The sequence below is a fragment of the Heptranchias perlo genome, chromosome 9 (assembly GCF_035084215.1).
Source record: "Heptranchias perlo isolate sHepPer1 chromosome 9, sHepPer1.hap1, whole genome shotgun sequence".
Lineage (NCBI taxonomy): Eukaryota > Metazoa > Chordata > Chondrichthyes > Hexanchiformes > Hexanchidae > Heptranchias > Heptranchias perlo.
The window spans coordinates 22,824,898-22,845,334 of NC_090333.1; the positions used below are offsets into that span (position 1 = coordinate 22,824,898).

The window sequence follows — 20,437 nt, forward strand, 5'->3', positions numbered from 1 at the left end:
TCCTTCTTGGTCATAGAGGTCACAAGGGAGGGAGCTGCTGTTGAAGTAACGTTGGTGAGTTGCTGTAATGCATTCTGTAGATTGTACATACTGTGGCTACAGTGAATTGATGGTGGGGGGAGTGTGAACGTTGAGTCCAGTGGTAGGGGCACCAGTCAAGCAAACTGCTCTGTCTTGAACGTTGTGCCTGCACCCATCCAGGCATTTGTTGAATATTCCATTACGCCTCTGAGTCTTGTAGCTGGACAGGCTTTGGGGGTACATGTCGTAGATCACCCACCCTTTGCCCTGCTCTTGTAGCCATGGTGTTGATGTGGCTGGTTCAGTTCAGCTCCTGGTTAATGATGACCCCTAAAATGTTGATGGTGAGGAACTTAGCAATGGTGTTGATGTTGAAGGTTGGAATACTTAGCTTGAAATATTTCTCTTCCACTTAATATTCCATAGTATCTTATGCCTCTATAAGATCTCCTTTCAATTACCTCCTCTCAAAGCTGAAAAATTAGAATTTCTAACATTTCTTTGTAACTCAGTCCTCTGATACTAGGATGAGGCTCATCGGCCTTCCCTGAATTGCTTCCAGGGCTTGGATGTTTCCCTTGTGTTTTGATGACTTTTAGGCTGTCATGCTGAAACTGAGGGGGTTGGAGAGGAATTTTCCAGTTATTTCCACCTCCACCCACCCCCCCTTAGTGGCCTGTTTTTTTTGCCTCCCCAGGAGATTAAAAGGCTGTGGGAGGAAGGACAGAGGAGGAGGAGGAGGAGGGGGGGGTGGGGTGGGGAGGAGGAGGAGGAGGAGGAGGAGGAGGAGGAGGAGGACGAGGACGAGGACAAGTGCTCCAGGCACATAAATGTCGGGCAGGCATGATGGACCAGCTGGTCTTTCTCTGCCCGTCATCTTCGTATGTGCGTATAGTGCTCTGCAGTGTCGCACCTTGAATAGTATGGCCTCAGCACAGCACTATATAGCTTCAGCATGACAGCCTCAGTTGTACACTCTACTTATTTGGCAGTACGGGCGTAGCATTCTGTTTGCATTGGGATTGCTGCTCTGCAGTGGCCAGTCATGGTGAATAATGAGTTTACATCACTCTTGGATCTATTTCAACCTCTCCCCTAGCCACTTTGACACAATTCATGGAGTAAGCATGCTGCACTCTTTTTCTACCAATGTGTAACTCCTTGCCACCTTTGTATTGAGTTTCATCTGCATCTGCCATAGTTCTGATCAGTTGCAAATTTTGACTAGGTCCTTCTTCAGTTCCTTGACTGCTCCCCTAATTTAGTTCAGTCAGTGATTTTGACCAACTTACAGTGCATTTCTGAATCCTGGTTACAAAGAATTACATAGAAATTACAGGACAGAAACGGGCTATTCGGCCCAACCAGTCCATGTTGTTGTTTATTCTCCATGTTAGCAGTAGTCTTAATCCTGTGTGCCCACTCTTTTCCCATAGCCCTTTTCCTTCTGCCACCTATCTAACCTATTCTTAAATGTTGACATGGTCTTTGCTTCAAACCACTAACTCTGGCAGTGCATTCCACAGTCTCTCAATCCTCTGTGTAAAAATAGTTTCTCCTGCCCTCTGTCCTAAATCTCTTACATTTATGTCCCTTTGTTCTAGACCCTGTAGTCACTGCATAGACTGTTTCTATCTAGTCTGTCCCATCCCTTCATAATTTTAATATAGTTTAGAAATAGTTTTGATGTCAGCACGTCCACTTTGTGCATCTCCCCAACTGTCATTCCTCTAACTAGTACCTGCTGCATCCTCCTTTACACTAATTCCTTATCACCTCCAAGATTTACCCAGGACAGATTTTACCTTCAGCTTGTTTAGCAACCCGTCATGCAGAATTTTATCAAAGATTTGCTGGAAGGCCAGGTACACTACATCATAAGGCTTTCCAATGTCCACTGGAATGTCACTTCCTCAAAAAGGTCAAGCAGGTTGGTCAGGCAGCACCTCCCCATTCTGAGACTACCTTGGCTGCCATCTACTATTATTTGTTACTAATGTTCATTCTATTATTTTGTCTGTCACTAATGTAAGACTAATGAGTCCATAGTTAACTGTTTTGTCTTGTTGCTTTTTTAATGAAAAGAGGTACTATGTTGGCTTGTTTCCAATTCAGTGGGACCTTCTCTTCACTTATTGACTCACAAGGACAGTTAGCACTTTGCAAATTTCATTCCTGGTCTCACATGCCCGGAGTGCAATGTGGTATCTGAGCAGCAATGTGATTTAACAGACCTACGTTGCACATGAATGTGGGTATAACTGACCATCCCTAGATTGATTGTACAGCTGAACCTTTTAATTGCTGAGTCTAATCACTGTGTTATCTCCTTAGACCCAAACACCCTTGTACGTTTTGATATCTGGGAACAAGGAAACATTAGTCTACTGCAACTTACTGACAAACTTCAGAATGCTCTCCGTCATGCTCTTTGTGATGTTGTTATGGAATTTCGAATACTCCAGTGTCCACTCTGTGTGGAGTCGTACAGTCCAGTCATGGTCACACCAGAGAGTGACATCGGCAATGGTAAGAGTTCAAAATTCACACATCAACATAGAAGGTTCACTAGGTTGATTCCGGGTATGGAAGGGTTGTCTTATGAGGAAAGATTGAACAGGTTGGGTCTATACTCATTGGAGTTTAGAAGAATGAGAGAAGATCTTATTGAAACATACAAGATTCTGAGGGGACTCGATAGGGTAGATGCTGAGAGGATGTTACCCCTCATGGGGGAATCTAAAACTAGGGGGCATAGTCTCAGAATAAGGGGTCACCCATTTAAGATGAAAATGAGGAGGAATTTCTTCTCCCAAAGGGTCGTGAATCTTTGGAATTCTTTACCCCAAAAAGCTGTGGAGGCTGAGTCATTGAATACGTTCAAGGCTGAGTTAGACAAATTTTTGATCAGCAAGGGAGTCAAAGGCTATGGGGAAAGGGCGGGAAAGTGGAGTTGAGGTAAAAATCAGATCAGCCATGATCTCATTGAATGGCGGAGCAGGCTCGAGGGGCCGAATGGCCTACTCCTGCTCCTATCTCTTATGGTCTTACAGTATAGAAGAAAAATGCTGTTATAAACAATAACCAAGTTGTACGGGACATTTTTGCAGAGCTGTGAGAATGCTTATTGATATGTGAAAGGTGCTCACTATAAGGTTGGGTTTCAGTTTCAAGTGGGATAGGTTGAGCTTCAGCTCATTTAAAACTCTGCTGCCCATATCCTATCCCACACCAAGACCCACTCACCCATCCCTCCTGTCCTTGCTGACCTACATTGGCTCCCGATCCTCCAATGCCTCCCATTTAAAAATCTCATCCTTGTGTTTACATCCCTTCATGGCCTCGCCCCCTCCCTATCTCTTTAACCTCATGCAGCCCTATAACTCCCCCAGACCACTCTGATCTTCTGATTCCGGTCTTGTGCATCCCTGCCCTCCATTCACCCCAGCGGCCATGCCTTCATCCACCTAATCCCCACATTCTAGAATTCCCTCCTCCTCCACTTCTCTCTCCTCCTATAAGACCCTCTTTAAAATCCACCTCTTTGACTAAGCTTTTGGTCACGCCTCCTAATATTTTCTTTTTGACTCTGCGTCCATTTTTGTCTGATTACACCTCTGTGAAGCTCTGTGGGTCGTTTTTCTACGTTAAAGGTCCTTTATGAATGCAAGTTGTTGTTCAGTTGATATAATGTCCCTATTGGAATCTTTCATAGGGTCCCAGGTTTTCCCTTCCTGTTTGCTACAAATGTATTTATAAAAGCCTTTCACATTGCAAGTATTTCTTAACATTTCATTCTTCTCTTTTACTGACTGATCAGGCCGACTCAGCAGGTCTGGTTCAGGGATTAAGGAAGCGACTATCCTTTCTGTCGGCACAACTGGAAGTAAAAACAGACCTGTACCCGTGCATATTGTACCTATCCCAACCTCCACCACATGTAACCCAGAATCCACCACTCCGACAAGCAAGACAGGCCGACGCAGTTTCTGGGATATGCTGGTGAGTGTAGAATCATTGAGGCCTGCAATGTTACACCCAAAGCATGAAATGTTGTTGCAACACAGTGAACTGCGCGCACACACCATACCACAACTGTGGTGGCAATGTCACTGTGTGTTGCAGAGCCAGGCACATGGTCTCCCTTGAGGTGAAAAGTAACTGGGAATCCTTACATGTTTCAGAGTAAGACTGATTTCTCCGACACTGGCACTCCCAAGACCACAGATGATATTGTTCTGGAAAGGACCGATGACAGTCGCATTCGTCGCAGGCACAAAACGGAGCATTTGAAACAGTCCTCAAGTCACGAGCGAACATCCACAGTGGAACTGGAGCAAACGCAGAGGCAGGCGGCTTTAAGAAGGTAAAGTCCCCACCACTTACACCGCTCCCCTTTATCCTGAACAGCCGTCTATGTCGGGCAAATGGCGCTAACCATTTGTCAGTGCCATTGGCGTATTAAGCCGGCCGGATATTTTGGGCAGTTCAAGCAGCTGTTCGGGGTCACCTTCCTTCTGCCCCCATCCACTGCCATTCGCCCTGCAGCACTGTTTTAATGTATTTGAATCACGCCCTTATTAAGTATTAATTTCTGAAAGACATTGGCTCAGAAATTGCTGGAGCAGCACATCTCGCAGCGAGCACCGTGATTTGGATATTTTACCTCACTCTTCAGATCGTGTTATTTTTACACTGCAAATTACTGGACGTGTGAATTGCAAATATCGTAGCAATGTCAATGGGGCATCTGGGACCTCATGAACATCGGGTCCAATGGTCCATCTCCTTAACCAATTAAATTTAAGGATAAAGAAAGAAACAGAGCGAATGACAGAGAAGGAAATAGGGTGAATTCAAGTCAAATTAGAGTTAAATTAATATAAAAAAAACCTCTAGAAACAATTTACTTCCTGCAGGAGTGAGACTCCACAGTTTCAGTTGTTACCTTCCTGAGCCCCTCCAGGCTTGAGTTTCATGGCAGGACCATAAATCACGTTATTAATAGGGTCCTTACCACATGAATTAGCAGTCCTAAATGTCTGTGTGAGATTCATTCGTATTTACGACGCAAATGCAGCAATTTCTTGACACTCGTGGGGAGGTTGACGGCGAGCTCCTGTTTTTGCGAGGCTAACGGTGGAACGGCGCAAATCGTCCAGCAATTTGTGGCGATTCGCAACTCATGGCGTAACTCTTCCTCGCCACAAATTGTTGGGATTTTTGCGCACTGATAATGGCGGGCGCCGTGAACTCACTGTTATTTTTCCAGCAATTTCTGGGTCAATCACAAACATGGTGGCAACGGTTCAGGATCTTTGAAATTGACCAGGGCAGAGCAGTTTTATTATTTAAAGTGGTTCTGCTACGTGGAATTAAGATTGTGTAGTCTGTATTGGCATAAATACTATGTGGCTTGGAGATACACTAGTACAAGGAAGCAGTAGTAACTCAATCCTTTCTGTTTAGAGCTTTTAAAGGATGTTACTTTTGAACATTGTGATTTTTAATTTTATTAATGCTACCACATTATACCGGTCATTGGGCAAAGCAGGCAAATCACGTTCGCATGAACGCGCCTGCTACAAGTGGTGGGGACTGTATATGACCACGTTCATTGCTTGTGGTTTTTATTTAATGGTGTGGATAGAGGCCAGTGAGTGATATAGCAACAAATTGAAACCACGCACATCTGATCTGTCACAGCTTGAGATGCATATCTAGGAATGTATCGTATCATAGTGAGTACAGCACAGGAGGTGGCCATTTGGCCCATTATGCCTGTGTCAGCTCTTCGAAAGAGCTATCCAATTAGTCCCATTCCTCTGCTATGTGAATAAAAATCACAATTTCTTCAGGGATCTAAACTACATCCCAGACCTGGACCCCCAAGTTGGGCCCATTTCTGACGATCGGAAAGCCAATGCACTTACTTTCTCTCTGTGAACCCACCTACTGATATGCTCTGAGCCAGGCTTGCGGGAATTCCCATTTGGGAGTCCGCTGCTTTGGCAACACTCTCTCCTATGCTGCTGGCCTTATTTGGGGTGGGTGGAGGCTCACCCCCTTAAAAGACCCCATGGAAACTGCCAGAGGAGGCCGAGAGCCAGGTTTTGGCCTAATACACAGCCCTTCTGCTAGTCTCGCGCGGGAATATGCTGGAAAGACCATGGCCCCGATATTTCTGGGGAGGCGGGAAGAGAACGGGAGCGCGTGTCAGCGGCCGGGAAACCCGGAAATACCAGGAAGGAGGAGGTCCTGCCGAATTTAACGGCAGAACCTCATTAGAATTGTTTTAATCCGACTCCCGCCAGCCAGCCAGAATGAGAGGCTGGCCGGCTGACTGGTGGGAAGCCTGCGTTAGAAGGACGCAGCAGGGAGGGTCGGCTGATCATGCGGTGGGGGGAGAGATTGCAGCAGAATATGTACTTGAGGAGCAGAGGGAAGCACTCCTGTTCCTCCTGGCTCACAAGCAGTGCTGGAAAAGTACTTACCTGCTGGATCTGTCATTTCCCGCCTCCCCTCAGCTGCCGTGTTTCCCGAGCTCTGGGAAACCTGGCCTGCAGCCGTTAAATGCAAATGGCTACCAAAATCTGAGGAACACCACCTCATTTACATATTATATTCACTGACCTGTCTCTCCAGAGCCGCTCCCATACCAGCTGCAGTTAAACCGGAAGCAGGCGTATTTGTGGCGCATTTGGGTCGGGTTTCACAGGGTTCAAATTACTCCCCATGTATCTTTGGTTACGATATGCCTATTCATATGAGTCTACATTCTGTGGGTGCACATGTACATAGTGTGGACCATGTTCCCAATAGTTTTTCTGTAGCAGGAAGATGATTACTAATCAATGCCTTGTGTCTCACTGGACCTTTCACTGAAAGGTCTGGGTGACACGGCCATCATTTATAAATATATCCAAGTATGTTGGGATAAAGTGCTGTGGATTGATTTCTCTGATGTTTGTTCTTGTGCTCATTCTCTTTTGTATCTGGCTTTTATTCTCTAAATCTCTGCCTATTGTACAACTGATTAGTAGGTTTTATCAGGTTAATGTCTTTTTTTTTATTCGTTCATGGGATGTGGGCGTCGCTGGCGAGGCCGGCATTTATTGCCCATCCCGAATTGCCCTTGAGAAGGTGGTGGTGAGCCGCCTTCTTGAACCGCTGCAGTCCGTGTGGTGAAGGTTCTCCCACAGTGCTGTTAGGAAGGGAGTTCCAGGATTTTGACCCAGCGACGATGAAGGAACGGCGATATATTTCCAAGTCGGGATGGTGTGTGACTTGGAGGGGAACGTGCAGGTGGTGTTGTTCCCATGTGCCTGCGGCCCTTGTCCTTCTAGGTGGTAAAGATCGCGGGTTTGGGAGGTGCTGTTGAAGAAGCCTTGGTGAGTTGCTGCAGTGCATCCTGCGGATGGTGGTACACACTGTAGCCACTGTGCGCCGGTGGTGAAGGGAGTGAATGTTTAGGGTGGTGGATGGGGTGCCATTCAAGCGGGCTGCTTTGTCCTGGATGGTGTCGAGCTTCTTGAGTGTTGTTGGAGCTGCACTCATCCAGGCAAGTGGAGAGTATTCCATCACACTCCTGACTTGAGCCTTGTAGATGGTGGAAAGGCTTTGGGGAGTCAGGAGGTGAGTCACTGGCCGCAGAATACCCAGCCTCTGGCCTGCTCTTGTAACCACAGTATTTATATGGCTGGTCCAGTTAAGTTTCTGGTCAATGATGACCCCCAGGATGCTGATGATGGGGGATTCGGCAATGGTAATGCCGTTGAATGTCAAGGGGAGGTGGTTAGACCCTCTCTTGTTGGAGATGGTCATTGCCTGGCACTTGTCTGGCGCGAATGTTACTTGCCACTTATCAGCCCAAGCCTGGATGTTGTCCAGGTCTTGCTGCATGCGGGCTCGGACTGCTTCGTTATTTGAGGGGTTGCGAATGGAACTGAACACTGTGCAATCATCAACAAACATCCCCATTTCTGACCTTATGATGGAGGGAAGATCATTGATGAAGCAGCTGAAGATAGTTGGGCCTAGGACACTGCCCTGAGGAACTCCTTCAGCAATGCCCTGGGGCTGAGATGATTGGCCTCCAACAACCACTACCATCTTCCTTTGTGCTAGGTATGACTCCAGCCACTGGAGAGTTTTCCCCTGATTCCCATTGACTTCAATTTATTTCTATGGGGGAGAGAGTATTTAATAGTCCTCAATTAATAGTGAAAATCTGACCTTGTCCCAATTTACGTAGGTTAGAAATGACTTACTATTGTACTGCCCCAGTATAATGTATGTAGCTTTGATATATGCAGGTGAAATGCATTAAAAAGGTCATTGCCATTGCTTGTCCATTCTCTGCAGGAGGCGGACTGGTCAGCTGGAGGAAGGAGACCTGGGTTCTCTTCATCAACTCTTCCATGTCACCTGCCAGCAATGGATGGCATTCATGGGTAGACTGGGTGAGTACATATTCTGGATTCTTTATACAATCCTGAACAGTTGCTGTATTTGGACATGAAATACTTAAAATTCTTGTATATCCATGGATGAAATTAACTACAAATTTTGTCTTTTCAGAACTGTTTGTATTTTAAACTGAGGAATAAAACATTAAACCTTAGGTATCAGCCTTGGCTCAATGGCAGCACTCTCACCCCTGAGTCAGAAGGTTGTGACTTCAAGCTTGACCTTGAGTGCACAATCTAGGCTGGCACTTCTGTGTAGTGCTGAGGGAATGCTACTCTGTTGGAGGTGTGGTCTTTTGGATGAGACGTCAAACCGAGGCCCCATCTTCCCTCTCAGGTGGACGTAAAAGATCCCATGGCAATGTTGGTGTCCTGGCCAACATTTACTGCTCAAGCAACGCCTAAGATAAATGATCTGGTCATTTTATTTCATTACTGTTTGTGGGAGCTGGCTGTGTGCAAATTGACTGCCGCGTTTCCTACATTATGACAGTGACTACACTTCAAAAGTAATTCTTTGGCTGTGAAGCACTTTGGGATATCCTGAGGACTTGATAAAGCACTATGTAAATGCAAGTTCGTTCGTTCTTTCGCAAATTAAAGGTCAACTACATCATTCTTTGTAGATAAGCTGAGATGCCACTCTGATCTATTTATTACTGTGATATGTGGCGTGGGACCTGTGTACAAGTGCTGAAAATTAAAGTTAATGGCATTTTTCTATCTGTGATGCTTCTTGGTCCAAGTTACATTTGGACGTATTAAGATGCACTCTTAATGAATGGAAATGTTTACTGGGTTTTGGATGTACAGCTTAATTGTTCTCATCCATCTTTTTGTCCACTAACACAACATGTTGGTAAAATTGTAGGCCTAAATTGGCTAGGATCCATTCTTCTCTCCTCGTATTTATATTGAAAGTACTTTAATTAAAATACAAATCTTTTCAAGTCTAGTTGTGCGAAGCTGCAAGTACAATAAACTATAACAAACTCAGTGGCTAGAGTGATGCCAATAGTCTATCTTCAGAGCTGATTATCCAGCCTTAGCCAGGACTAGCCTTAGCTGTGGAATGATCCACTGACTCTGGAGATCTGAATAGCAGTTACCAAGGCTTGTTCTGGAGTTTTTCTCTTTTCCAACACCAGCTGTCCTCTGAACGCCATTAAGCTATTAATCTGCTATTTAATCAATAAGAGTTGAAATCAGTCTGTCTTCGATGTGGGAGAAGCATATGTAAAGTAGAGGAAGTTCAATGAAAATCTAAGATAATGCACAATTAGCAGACATGAGTAAACTTTCAAAGGTTGTTGAACAATGGTCCAGATCTACATCATAAGTTGCTCCTTCATCTTGGTTACCTAGTGAAGCGGTTTAAGATGTGTCACTGTTTAAACACATAAAGCTTGTTGGGGAGTGAATCCCCAACTGAGGCAGACTGGTGGTTGTAGGGAGATATCTGCCAGGATGATTTGGTGTGCAGGCTCATTCGGTTGGGAAACTTTGTTCATTTTCTGGAAGTTGTTAACTTGTAGACTTAACTGTAAACATCCCGTTAGCAGGGGCTTTTTAAAGTTACAAGTACCGTATATGAGAAACTTAACAGGCAAGATAACCCCTTGTGACATGTAATGACAGAATACAGTGTACCAACGAGTGATGGAGCATTTAGAGGTGAGGAAGCCTAGAAAGTTCCCTGATATTTGCTTTAATGGAATCCTTACCTGTAGTAACTGCACACTCACTAGGATTAACCTGCAGAAGCACTATGATATGTCATAAGAGTACATCCAATGATTTGTTCTCACAGTTTAAGTAGGAGAGAAGGAGTAGAAATTGTAAAAAAATGTCAGATAGCCAGGTAGAGAAGGATAGAATACTAGAGCTTAGCCTTCAGTTGCTTCAAAGCCTTTATTCTTAGAGATCCCCATTACAAACCGTGCACCCCTTAGATAAGCTCCCTCCTATAAATGGATACGAGAGTCCCCAATTGATACCCACCAGCTGAATACAATTAACACTAATTGGTATAAATTACATGGATACAATTAACAGAAATCGCCATACATTCATTTCTGTAGAAACTTGTAATGCATGATGATGCTGAAAGATAATGACAGTGGGCAGTGTGGTAGTCGCTGTTTTAAATGTGATCTTTTGCCTGAAGGCTAACCTTGTTCAGGAAAATTTTGGTCATAAGTACAATACTAGAGTTTATATTGTACTAGTGTTTATATTATACCTCAGAATGTGATTTCTAAAGTGCAATTCAGAAGACCCCATCACTTGAGAAAAACTCTGTTCCCAAATCCTTTAAAGAATGAAGGCAATGGAAAGCTGGGCATGTTTACTTTTGGAGCTGCTGGTAATTATTGGTGTGGTGACAGCACAACAGACTGCAGTCCAAGTGGATAATGAAATGTACGTGGCTGGCTGATAGCTCTTCAGATAAACACAACTATTACATTACTACAGCTCACTAATAAAAGGGACTTGAAAGCTGGTTTATTGATTTGATTTCATTTTAAGTTGACAGTAATTTGTAGAAGTGCTTTAAAATCAAATAATATTGTGGCTTGCAGTTTGAAGTGTACAATCTTGATAAAACTGATTGAAGATTTCTTATACACACAGGATACAATACCATTTAATAGCTTGGCCTAGCTCTGTCCATGTTCTAAGTGTATTTTTGTTGTCCCCGCCACACACAAACTTCCAGGAGAGGGAGGCATGCAAACTGCTCACTCCGTGCTCTTGATCCAGCTGCTAGAGGGGCCTGGGCTTCCCAATATTTTTGTGAGAAAATATTTTACTTTCACTTGGCACTTCCTCACAATGGCACAGCTACGGCCTTGGAACTCGTCATTTTGGGAAGCTGCAGGCATTAATCTACATCTTACCGCTCCCAATGTGCTGCACCACTCCTCTTTACTGTGTTGTTCTTAACACTTTGAAATGACTCAATCCTGATGTTGTCTTGCAGGATGTCCCTCGGTACAGCAGTGCTCTGTTGATATCGGCTCCCGATTTCTACTCAGCTCCATTCTCACCGAGATTGTGAATTTGGTCAGCAGTCTTGCCACTGATACAACTGTCAAGATCTTTGAGAAAATCAGGTTAGTTTCGGTGCATTTGTGACGTGGATTGTTGGAACTTAGTATTAGGTTTTAGGTCTCTATGCTTTCATCTCTGTTGTATGAGTTTAAGTCAAAGCAATACAGAAATAGAGTGATGAACCTTTTATGCCTCTGAACGGATACAGCAGCCAAAAGACACTTTCCTTCTGTAGCCCTTTAGGGGCATGAAGGTTTTCTCTGCATGCTTTGTATTGCTTATGCTCTAGGTTTTGCTTGCTGTGGGTCTGTAACTCTTGCCACCTCAAGGTTTGTTACACATAAGAGAGCAGCACATCTAAGAGATCTAGTGCAAATGAGTCTCTGTCTCTGTCTCTCTCTTTCTCCTCCCACAGATAGCATGCAACCTGCAGTTATCTATGAAAATGAAATTATGCCCACAGTCACTCAGATTTCGAAACTGATGTATGCAGATGAGATGCCACATCTTTAGAGTACTGTGTTCCTTTCTGGGCACTGTAACTCAGGAAGGATATATTGGCCGTGGAGAGGGTGCAGCGCAGATTCACCAGAATGATACCAGAGCTAAAAGGGTTAAATTATGAGGACAGGTTGCATAGACTGGGCTTGCATTCTCTTGAGTGTAGAAGATTATGGGGTGATCTAATTGAGGTGTATAAGATGATTAAAGGAATTGATAGGGTAGATGGAAAGAAACTATTCCCTCTGGCGGAGGAGTCCAGAACAAGGGGGCATAACCTTAAAATTAGAGCTAGGCTATTCACGGGTGATATCAGGAAGCACTTCTTCACACGCCTGGAACTCGCCCCCCCTAAAAAGTTGTTGAGGCTAGGTCAGTTGAAAATTTCAAAACTGAGATTGATTTTTGTTAGGCAAGGGTATTAAGGGTTACAGAACCAAGGTGGGTAGATGCATTTAAGATACAGATCAACCATGATCTAATTGAATGGCGGAACAGGCTCGAGGGACTGAATGGGCCTATTGCTGTTCTTATGTTCCACAGACTTGTTTGATGAACGTGCTTTTTAAGTTCTGCAGCAATGAGTGTACATTCTGCTACAAAAGTATTACATATTTGTGACTTGTTCTAATGTTTTGTGATCAATTCGTTTTGGTCTAATGTACTTTTCAAAAATTATTCCATAAAATCCCAGTAGTAAGTAGCATTCCACGAGGAATATTATGCTTTTCTTAGATTGGGGTAATACACGCTAGGTTTTTTCGTTTTCATGTGAAGGGGTATAGGCTGGTCATTGTAGCTTTAAGTTAATTACCAACTTCACGGGGACTCAGAAACTTAGTTGATGGGATAAGGCCTATATTACAAGATATTATGACATTTAAAAAGAGAGGTTAGATAGAAGGCAATATAAATCAAGCAGCAGTGATTAGGTAAGCCAACCTTGAGTTTTAAAAGCCTCTAAATTTTAGGAGAAAAGAATACTGAGAAGATCAGGAATTCCACAGTTTTGAAGTGCCCTCTCATCCTTATATTTAAATCCCTCCATGGACCTGCCCCTCCCTATCTCTGTAATCTCCTGCAGTTCTACAACTACCCCCTCCTCCCGAAGTCTCCATTCTTCTGACTCCGGCCTCTTGTGTTTTCCCTCCCCCCTTTGTTCCACCATTGGTGACCGTGCCTTCAACCTCCTAGGGCTCACACTCTGGAATTTCATTCCTTAACCTCTCCACCTTGCTCTCCTCCATTAAGACCCTCCCTAAAACCCATCACTTCGACAAAGCGTTTGATCATCCCTCCTATAATTATAAGTTGTTGTCGTCATTATTCTAGAAAGGCCGGAGGAGACTGCAGCCACAAGATTGTCAACTGTTATCTTCAGAGGTAATGCATTTTCTGAATCAAAACTTTATCCCTGTTTTCTCCCTTTCTTTGTATTGTAGTTCTCCACACGGTTCCACTTACCTGCCGTATTCTCTTAGTCAACACTCCAGTACTCGTCCTGGTTCTGCTAGACAGTTCATTCTGATTGGACGCAATTTCCACCAGTGGCGTTACAGTACTGAACAAGGTATGGATGTGTTGTAATTAGTAGTTAGTTTGGTTTAGGTCTTCTCTTGCAAATCCAGTTAGCTAGCTGACTACAAAGTGCAAATCCAAATTGATCTTTGCACTGATGTGTTTGACAGACAAAATTCAGCAGCACCCAGATGTTGTTATTTCTGGTGATGAAGGTGCTCACTGCATACCTTTATATTCACTCGGTGAGGTAAACCGTAGGATTTGGACTTTCATATTTTAATACATGTGGGAGAGGTTGACTAGTTGTCGTGCAGCCAATGATGACAGTAAGATTGGAATCCTAGCCAACTACTATCAATTTTTTGAAGAGGAAAAATAATGCCTATTAGGCATTGCCTTTGCACAATTGGAACCTAGGTCTCAGTCCCTGGAGAGGAATAACGATTTTGCTCTATGATGGCAGAACTGAGCAGTGCAATGTGTTAGTTGTTGTTTTTATTGCTGGAAAAAAAGTTTGAATCCAGAAGTCTGGAGATGAGGGTCTTCTCGTTTTCTAGCGGCTGCTAATTATGACATGTGGAAGAGAACAAAGGAAAGAAAGTCATTTTAAATGTTTCAGTACGTCCAATTCCAAATTTACAAAATACATAGTTAGGATTCTTGGAACATTTAAATTGAATAATGATGTTGGCCTTTCTTGTTGAGAAGTTAGAATTTTTCTTACTCATAATAAATTATATCCCAGTGAGTGGTTTTGAGCACACTGAGTGAGAAATGACCTTATTCCAGCCGATCTCTGAGTCTCATTCCAAAATAAAGTTTATTAATAGATATATCATGGACCATTTTGAAGTGTGGTAATCATAAAAAGCTATTTAATTGAAGCAATCAATCCTTTTGATTTGGATTGCAACACAATAGGGGTAATAAATTACCCCTTGGCCTCCTACACTGTTCCAATGAAGCTCGAGGAACAGCTCCTCATCTTTCGATTAGGCACTTTACAATCTTCCGGACTGAACATTGATTTCAGTAGCTTCAGATCATAACCACTGCTCCCATTTTTTTCGGACAGCAGATGCTGGTAATGGTTCTGCTGTTTACAGCTCCTCTAGACCCATCTTTTGTTTCTTAACCTGTCCCATTACCATCATCCCTATTGTCATTTAATCACTTCTGCCCTCCACCCTATCACAGACCTTCCCTTTTGTCCTTCCCTGCCTCCCCTCCCTCCCCCCTTTCCCTGGCTCTGTACTTGCTTAAAAACTGTTAAATCTTCAACTTCTAGTTCTGACGAAAGGTCAGCGACCTGAAATGTTAACTCTGTTTCTTTCTCCACAAATGCTGCCTGACTTGCTGAGTATTTCCAGCATTTTTTTTTATTACAGAAAATATGGTCTTGTGCATTAAATCAACTTAAATGTCCTATTACTGAGTGAAGTCTCCTGTTTAGTATAGAAACCTCTCTGTGTTTTAGTGTGTGCCAAGTGCTTGAGTGTCGTGACTGTTAATGTTCTATGTCATGCCATGCTATGCTGTGCCTGCTCATATTTTATTTGCCTACAGTTGACTCTGATGGTGATGAGAGCAGACCTTTGGTAAATAGTGTCAAACGTAAGTCTCACCAGATGGTTTTTATGGTGATTATGGTGGTGGGTTAGGCTAGTTAAAGAATATCAGAATGATATGCTGTTCAGAAAATTTTGAGCACAAGTTTATAATAATTTGTGTATCTCATTCAGAGGCCACAAGTATGGGAGTGTAACAAATAGGAATGCCATACCAGTGTACTAGTAGGCGTGCCTCTGAGATTGCAAGATGTGTAATATCATCTGAGTAGTCTTGCCCACTTTCCCAATCGAAAATGACCATGTGCGCACATGGCTGCAATGGAAATCACCACAAGTGTATTTGATTCACCAAACATTGGGGTGCAGTGATACAGCAACACGTGACTGTGCGGTTGTAATCATTTTGCACTGCTCCGTTGTTTCCTGTTGATTTTGCACCATGGAAGCGCAGCACTGAAAAACTGCAGTTTTATCAGTCAACAACAACTACAAAAAGGCTAAAATTGTTCTCCATCCCTCCTGTGCTAACCAGATGATGTTGTGTTGCTAACGAGATTCAGTAAAGTCTGGGACCAAAAGTGTAATGTGAATGCATTTGCTGTGTTAAATATTGAGAAAAGATGCAATAAGAATTCTGGGATTGAAATGGTTGCATAATCCTGGTGGAAGAAAGATGTAAGTGTTCAGTAAGTGAGAGATGTGCATGTCCCAAATTAGTTTATGTTGGTGAGTGTGTGCGTCCAGATTGAGTGTTTTGGCTTTAATGGAGCTTTCAATAAGGAATCTTGTAACAGCCTGCCTTTAATTCATTGAATAGGAAAATATGGTTAAAAAGCCAGTCTCTGCATAGTACGTGGGATCTTTTTAAATGTGTATACTTCCTCTTCTGCAAATTCTAAATCTGACCATTCATACCTATTTGAAAGGTTACAGAAAATATTCACATTGATATTGAGCTGGTAGTTCTGTTACCTCTCAATATCTTATATCCCACATGTTATCACACTGATGTCTCATTAACAGCTGCACTACTTTTTGCAGACATCAAGAAACGGCTGAGTGCATTGGACACAGCAAAAGCTACGAGCCCTGACATCATCCCAGCGGTAGTGCTGAAGACCTGTGCTCCGGAACTAGCCACGTCCCTAGCTAACGTTCCAACAATGTGTAAAATTGCCCAGCAATATTCTGTCCACAAAAAGCAGGACAAATCTAACCCATCCTATCAGTTCACTTCCAATCATCAGCAAAGTGAAGGAAGCGTGCTATCAAGCAGCACCTTCTCACCAATAACCTGCTCACCAATGCTCGGTTTGGGTTCCGCCCAGGTCCACTCGGCTCAAGGCCTCGTTGCAGCCTTGCTCCAAACTTGGACATGAGCTGAATTCCAGAGGTGAGGTGAGAGTGACTGCCTTGACGTTAAGGCAGCATTCGACCGAGGAGCCCTAGTAAAACAGAAGTCAGTGGGAATCGGGGGAAAACTCTCCAGCGGTTGGAGTCATACGTGACACAAAGTAAGATGGATGTAGTTGTTGGAGGCCAATCATCTCAGCCCCAGGACATAGCTGCAGGGGTTCCTCAGGGCAGCATTTTAGGCCCAGTTATTTTTAGCTGCTTCATCAATGACCTTCCTTCCATCATAAGGTCAGAATTAGGGCAGTTTGTTGAAGATTGCACATTATTCAGCTCCATTCGTAATTCCTCAGATAATGAAGCAGTCCGTGCCCACATGCAGCAAGAGCTGGACAACATCCAAGTTTGGGCTGATAAGTGGCAACTAGCATTTGTGACACACAAGTGCCGGGAAATAACCATCTCCAACAAGAGAGAGTCTAACCACCTCCCCTTGACATTCAGTGGCATTACCATCGCTGAACCTCCCTCCATTCTGGGGCTCACCACTAACCAGAAACTTAACTGGAGCAGTTAACATAACGCCTAGCTACTAGAGCAGGTCAGAGGCTGGTTATTCTGTGGCGAGTGGCTCACCTCCTGATTTCCCCAAATCAGTAAAGTTTGCTGGAGTCTTACCTAGCACAAAGGAAGATGGTAGTGGTTGTTGGAGGCCAATCATCTCAGCCCCAGGACATTGCTGCAGGAGTTCCTCAGGGCAGTGTCCTAGGCCCAACCATCTTCAGCTGCTTCATCAATGACCTTCCCTCCATCATAAGGTCAGAAATGGGGATGTTCGCTGATGACTGCACAGTGTTCAGTTCCATTCGCAACCCCTCAAATAATGAAGCAGTCCGAGCCCGCATGCAGCAAGACCTGGACAACATCCAGGCTTGGGCTCATAAGTGGCAAGTAACATTCGCGCCAGATAAGTGCCAGGCAATGACCATCTCCAACAAGAGAGAGTCTAACCACCTCCCCCTGACATTCAACGGCATTACCATCACAGAATCCCCCACCATCAACATCCTGGGGGTCACCATTGACCAGAAACTTAACTGGACCAGCCATATAAATACTGTGGCTACGAGAGCAGGTCAGAAGCTGGGTATTCTGCGGCGAGTGACTCACCTCCTGACTCCCCAAAGCCTTTCCACCATCTACAAGGCACAAGTCAGGAGTGTGATGGAATACTCTCCACTTGCTTGGATGAGTGCAGCTCCAACAACACTCAAGAAGCTCGACACCATCCAAGATAAAGCAGCCTGCTTGATTGACACCCCATCCACCACCCTAAACATTCACTCCCTTCACCACAGGCGCACTGTGGCTGCAGTGTGTACCATCCACAGGATGCACTGCAGCAACTCGCCAAGGCTTCTTCGACAGCACCTCCCAAACTCGCGACCTCTACCACCTAGAAGGACAAGAGCAGCAGGCACATGGGAACAACACCATCTGCACGTTCCCCTCCAAGTCACACACCATCCTGACTTGGAAATATATCGCCGTTCCTTCATTGTCGCTGGGTCAAAATCCTGGAACTCCCTTCCTAACAGCACTGTGGGAGAACCGTCACCACACAGACTGCAGCGGTTCAAGAAGGCGGCTCACCACCACCTTCTCGAGGGCAATTAGGGATGGGTAATAAATGCTGGCCTCGCCAGCGACGCCCACATCCCGTGAACGAATAAAAAAAAAGGTTTTTTTGCTTTCCTCACTTTTATCAATAGCCTGCCTACATGGCATACCATTCCAAGGCAAGATGACAGGCAGGTGACCCATTCCTTCAGCTGTCCCTACACTGATGACTGACTTTGTGGAAATGAATGTGAATGGACTGGGGTGTCAATCTGATTTTTTTAAACCATCCCTTTCAGTGAATTCATACTTGTCTTTCACCCTGGTGCTTCCCCATGCTGGTAATAGCTGAGATAGGTAAGTAACTTTATGGAAAATCAAAAGTGCAGTCCACGTTTCACTACCCTGGAATGGCTCCACTATGCTATGATGCCTGAGCTGCTTCCTTCTTAATTTGAAGGGTATGAAGATATTGATTTCTGAGATGAATTGTTCTGTTTGCTAATTACTTGAAAATCCAATAAAAATACAGGTGGAATTCCCATAGTTTTGTAGTGTCCTAATACTGTTCCTTTTCTCTCTCTCACTCTCTCTCTCTCTCTCTTCCTCTCTCAAACAAAACATAAAGCTCACAAAGGGTTTCAGAGATTTGAGGCTGTGGAGTTCAGTACTGCTGAGAAATCGGGTGATCCCTCAAGCCCAGGAATTAGTGGGAAGGGTATGGTCCCCCGGCAGCGCTTCCTCGTAATTGACATCATCGATAAGAAGGTACCCTTATTAAATCCTTTTACTGCTATAGTAAGACTATGATGGTGAAATTCCTTCTGTTCATTTAATTTTACCAAAACTATTACTGTGAGTATCAAACAAGATTTCTTGTGACAATTTTTTTTTTGTAAAATTATTGACTGCTGGAATTTCACTGTATCTTTCCTAAATATGAGAGAAATTATTTGTTTTATTTATGTTAATATTGACCTATTTTCAGTTTATATTATAATGTAAATAGGAAATGCTGCAAAGATACAGTAAGTCCATCAACATCTATAAAGCGAAAAAATAGGTTAAGGTTTTAAACCGTTGCCCAGAAATGTGAAACCTGGCTTTTGCTTTACAGATGCTAATTATCCTGCTGTGTATTTCCAGCTTTTGCAGTATTTTCTATTGAAATGTTTTTTTTTTCATTGTTTCTTCTCTCCCCTCTATTTACCCTGTGCTCTGTTTTTCCTGTTGCATGCTCATGTGCTCTCACTTTGTTTCCAGCTAATCTTGTACACTTATAACTGGTCAGTGGATCTGGGAGTGTCATTGAATCGAGGATTGGTTCGTCTTATTCAGTGGCAGAATGCACGCTCTCACGTGGTACACTGCCTCCTCAGTCAAAAGATGGGGCTCTTCCATCACTACTGTTTTGCTGATACACCTGTATACAATGACTCCAAACAGGTAATGCATCTCACGGTCATTATGACAAAAGCTTTATCATCTTATAAGCCTGTAGAATGTAGGTTAACAAGTTCATAAATCACACTCATCGGGTACTAATATTCTTAGGTGTGCTGCCGTTATCTACAAAGTTGTACAATATGAACTTATGTTTTTTCTGTTGGAAATAAGGGAGATATATTGGGGAAGTATACTGGAAGGAGGAGGAAGAAAGTTTGTGAATGTAATAGGAGTGAAGAAGATGCCATGAATATAAAGGTGTTTGCTGAACCTTTTGAATGAAAAGATAACCTGTGTAAGGGAATGTAAGATAGGAAATGGTTCTGCTTGAAAGAAAAACGTGTCAAAATTGTAGTCAGCACCATGTTTTGTGGTTTGATTGCAATTGGACTATGATTTCTTTGGAATGTGTTAATGAATTAAACCAACAAATTTAAATGAACTGAATAGTTCCATGCTCTCTAGAAATTGTATCACTTGAGTAGTGGAGATAATGGAAAGGAAAATTCTTACTCAATAACTTAATTGGCTCCAGTATACAGCAGGAATGGAAAATAGGATTTTGTATGACAACTCTAAATTAAGAGTAAATGAAAGAATGAACTTGCATTCATCATGTCCCAAAGCACATTACAGCCAATGGATTATTGTTGAACTGCAGTTACTATTATTATGTAGGCAAACACAGCAGCCAATTTGTGCAAATCAAGATCCCACAAACATCAAATGAATGAATGACCAGTTAATCTGTTTTGGTGGTGTTGGCTGAGGGAGGAATGTTGGCCAGGACACCTAGAGAACTCCCTGCTCTTCTTCAAATAGTGCCATGGGATCTTTTGCATCTTCTTAATCATGCAAACCAGGCCTTGGTTTAAACTCTTA

At 43.5% G+C, this 20,437-nt stretch overlaps 1 protein-coding gene across 1 annotated transcript in view; it reads left to right on the forward strand.

The window, feature by feature from the left end:
• The window catches only part of szt2 (SZT2 subunit of KICSTOR complex), a 207,446-nt gene that overhangs the window by 108,712 nt on the left and 78,297 nt on the right, over nt 1-20,437 (forward strand). The window contains exons 53-61 of the mRNA XM_067990021.1: nt 2,356-2,550; nt 3,842-4,023; nt 4,206-4,387; nt 8,386-8,483; nt 11,473-11,605; nt 13,487-13,614; nt 15,132-15,179; nt 18,738-18,877; nt 19,373-19,555. Coding sequence (XP_067846122.1) covers nt 2,356-2,550; nt 3,842-4,023; nt 4,206-4,387; nt 8,386-8,483; nt 11,473-11,605; nt 13,487-13,614; nt 15,132-15,179; nt 18,738-18,877; nt 19,373-19,555 — 1,289 coding nt within the window. The remainder of the gene's footprint in view (nt 1-2,355; nt 2,551-3,841; nt 4,024-4,205; nt 4,388-8,385; nt 8,484-11,472; nt 11,606-13,486; nt 13,615-15,131; nt 15,180-18,737; nt 18,878-19,372; nt 19,556-20,437) is intronic.